Source organism: Eurypyga helias, unplaced genomic scaffold (genome assembly GCF_000690775.1).
Source record: "Eurypyga helias isolate BGI_N326 unplaced genomic scaffold, ASM69077v1 scaffold6919, whole genome shotgun sequence".
Lineage (NCBI taxonomy): Eukaryota > Metazoa > Chordata > Aves > Eurypygiformes > Eurypygidae > Eurypyga > Eurypyga helias.
This window is the reverse complement of record NW_010271295.1, coordinates 4,327-6,852: the sequence shown is the minus strand read 5'-3', so window position 1 is coordinate 6,852 and position 2,526 is coordinate 4,327. Positions and strand designations below refer to the sequence as shown.

The 2,526-nt window shown below is 46.5% G+C and overlaps 1 protein-coding gene across 1 annotated transcript; it reads right to left on the bottom strand.

The window, feature by feature from the left end:
• Window positions 1-523: 523 nt before the first annotated feature.
• IPMK (inositol polyphosphate multikinase) lies at window positions 524-2,293 on the bottom strand (the record flags this gene model as incomplete). Its single annotated transcript, XM_010158754.1, has 2 exons — window positions 524-1,201; window positions 2,189-2,293. Coding segments are annotated over 2 exons (740 nt in total), but the record flags the coding sequence as incomplete, so codon positions are not given.
• Between the last annotated feature and the right edge of the window lie 233 nt (window positions 2,294-2,526).

The window sequence follows — 2,526 nt, the reverse complement described above, 5'->3', positions numbered from 1 at the left end:
CTGTCGGAAGTATTGTCCCGTGACGTGGAAAAGCTCTTTTTTGATACGCTGGCTTCCAGGTTGGAGTACTGACAGAACGGGCGTTCTCTCCAAGTAGCGTTAACTCCAGTTATTTCAAGACAGTAAACACGAGAGGGCAGCACTGAGGACATCAATCCTGCACGCTGAGAGTTTGCAGTCCGTTTCCTAAAAGACCGGTTAGTGGAGACAGGGCTCAGGGTCAGGGCTAAGTGGGCAAGTGTCACCTACGCTAAAGTCATGGGAACGGACAGAACCCTGGCTTATCGTCCAGCTGTACTCCTTGGATTTCAGCCAACCATACACATTCTACTAGTTTACCTATCCTGCTTAATCTCAAGTATCCTCATCCTTTCACACTCCCTAATTAACTACCAGTTATTTTCCTGAGTGAGATTATAAAAAGTTAAACCCTTCTACCAAAAGTACAAAGACAAATAAAATAGAGAACAATACAAACCCAGTTATACAGCATTACAAGTGCAGAAATTCTTCATGTTGTTGCTCTTCCTTATCATTGGCCCCCCATAAAAACCATAGCAAAGAATTTAGTTATCCAAAATATTTTGAAGTACTGTGATTAAATTCTTCAGACCATAAATGTAGCCCTCATCCTTTGTGTTGCTAGGGAACACGTGAGCAAAATCTATCATCCGGACTTCCACGCTTGCACTTTCCTTGATCTCTGCTGGCACGTGACAGAACACTTTTTCCAGTTGGGGTAGAACGTTCCCGTTCAGATGCTCCTGCGTAATGCACGCGCTGCTCTTCCACACGTTGCCTTGCTCCAGGTTTTCAACTTTCAGCGAGAGCTGGCTGTGGTGCCTCTTGGAGTACGCCTTTTTGTGAAGTGCATAAAATTTGGACAAGCCTTTACTGACAGAGGCCTCAATTTTTCCATTCTCCGTAGAATTTATGACATGGATGTTATTATTATACTCCAGTATGTCTCCACCCGCTAACAGTCCCCGGGGCACTCCTCTCTTCTCTGCCAAGGTGACAGCGCTCAGCCGCACAGCTGTTGCCTGACAGGAACCTTCATAAACAAACAGTAACGAGCTCGCATAGAAGTTGAGCTGCTTCTGGCCCTCAAACCACTCCAAAATCTTTTCGATCCTCTGAATGCTGGCGGCTATCGCGTCTTTTCTCAGGCAGTACCCGTTGTGGAAAAACTTTGAGATGCCTGCAAGGAACAGACACATTTGGGGATTATTTTCACCTCTGAAAAGAAATGGAGCATTTTTCATTTCTTTCGGGATGAGAAAAGTTCTTGACTTGAAGAAACAGACAGTGCTCACACTGTTGCCTTTCGGGCCATTGTTAACTACACCAGACGGGAACGGAGGAACTCTGACCCCTTCGGTCACCTCCCCTGTGCAAGGCCGGCTGTCGAAGGCTACAGACTGGGCTCACACTGTAAATAAATTAACTACTCGGTGTCTCGATCGAGCAGTAGGTGAGCATGGCTCCTGCTCCCCACATCATTTTAGTAAGCATCCGGACAGTTCTGGGCAGGGACCCCTTAAATTCTCCAGGGATAAGGAAACTCAAGAAACTCTTTATCACGAGTGACAGAGCTGACAAGCCAGTGCCAGCTCTGCAGAGGGGTGTGTTTGTGCCCGTCTCTCCGTGGGGGGAAGACGAACAGACATCGATTAATAACTACTTTCAAACAGTTATCGCCGCTGACCAGACGTGCGATGGTAGCGAGCTTTTCTGTTGCTAACGTAGAGCAACGTACGGACCGACTGCTACCCAGGAGGTCACTTAAACTGAAAGATGCGTTTACAGTCCCTTCCTAACACAAAGGACAGGACATGTTCACAAAAGACAACCAGGGATTAAAACTTTTTTTTTTTTTTAAACATTTAATACTTCTAAAAGTTTTCTATATCATTGTAGTCTCAGAGCTGCAAAGAAACTGAGTTCCAGCACTACCACCCCCTTATTGGTAGTAAAAGACATGTGACGAGGAAATTCCCAGAGACTACACCGCTGTCAAAGCCAACCGTAAACTTAACTGAGGACTGACAGGTAGTTCAAATGATACAGGAAACTGCAAAAAACCCATCTGGCAAGAGGAGAAAAAGGGGCTTTTAAACTGGGAGTGCACAGGCTACTTTCTCCATATGGTTCTATCAAGGAGTTACGGAGTTACAAGTCCCCTTACCGTCCTTTACGGTTTCCTTTGTCAAACTCCTCCCGTAGTGCTGGTTTTGCGTCTCGTAGCTGTCAGTAGAGACATGGTAAACCTGCAAGAAACAAGGAGGGAACTCTGCTTATTTCAAACGACCAGTATTTCCGCAGAGGTGCGAGACACCTCACAGACAGGCTACAAAATCTTTGGCAGCGCTTATCCCTCACACAGCTTTAAGTCACTCGCAGCGGTCATCACTGCCCTCGAGGGCTCTCGTCTGCAAGATCCTCCCCCTTCCCATCTTGGGGTCTGAGCTGCAGCTTTCCTGCATTAGAAAGACATCGTTCTGTTGGCAAAAAGCAACGTGTCCG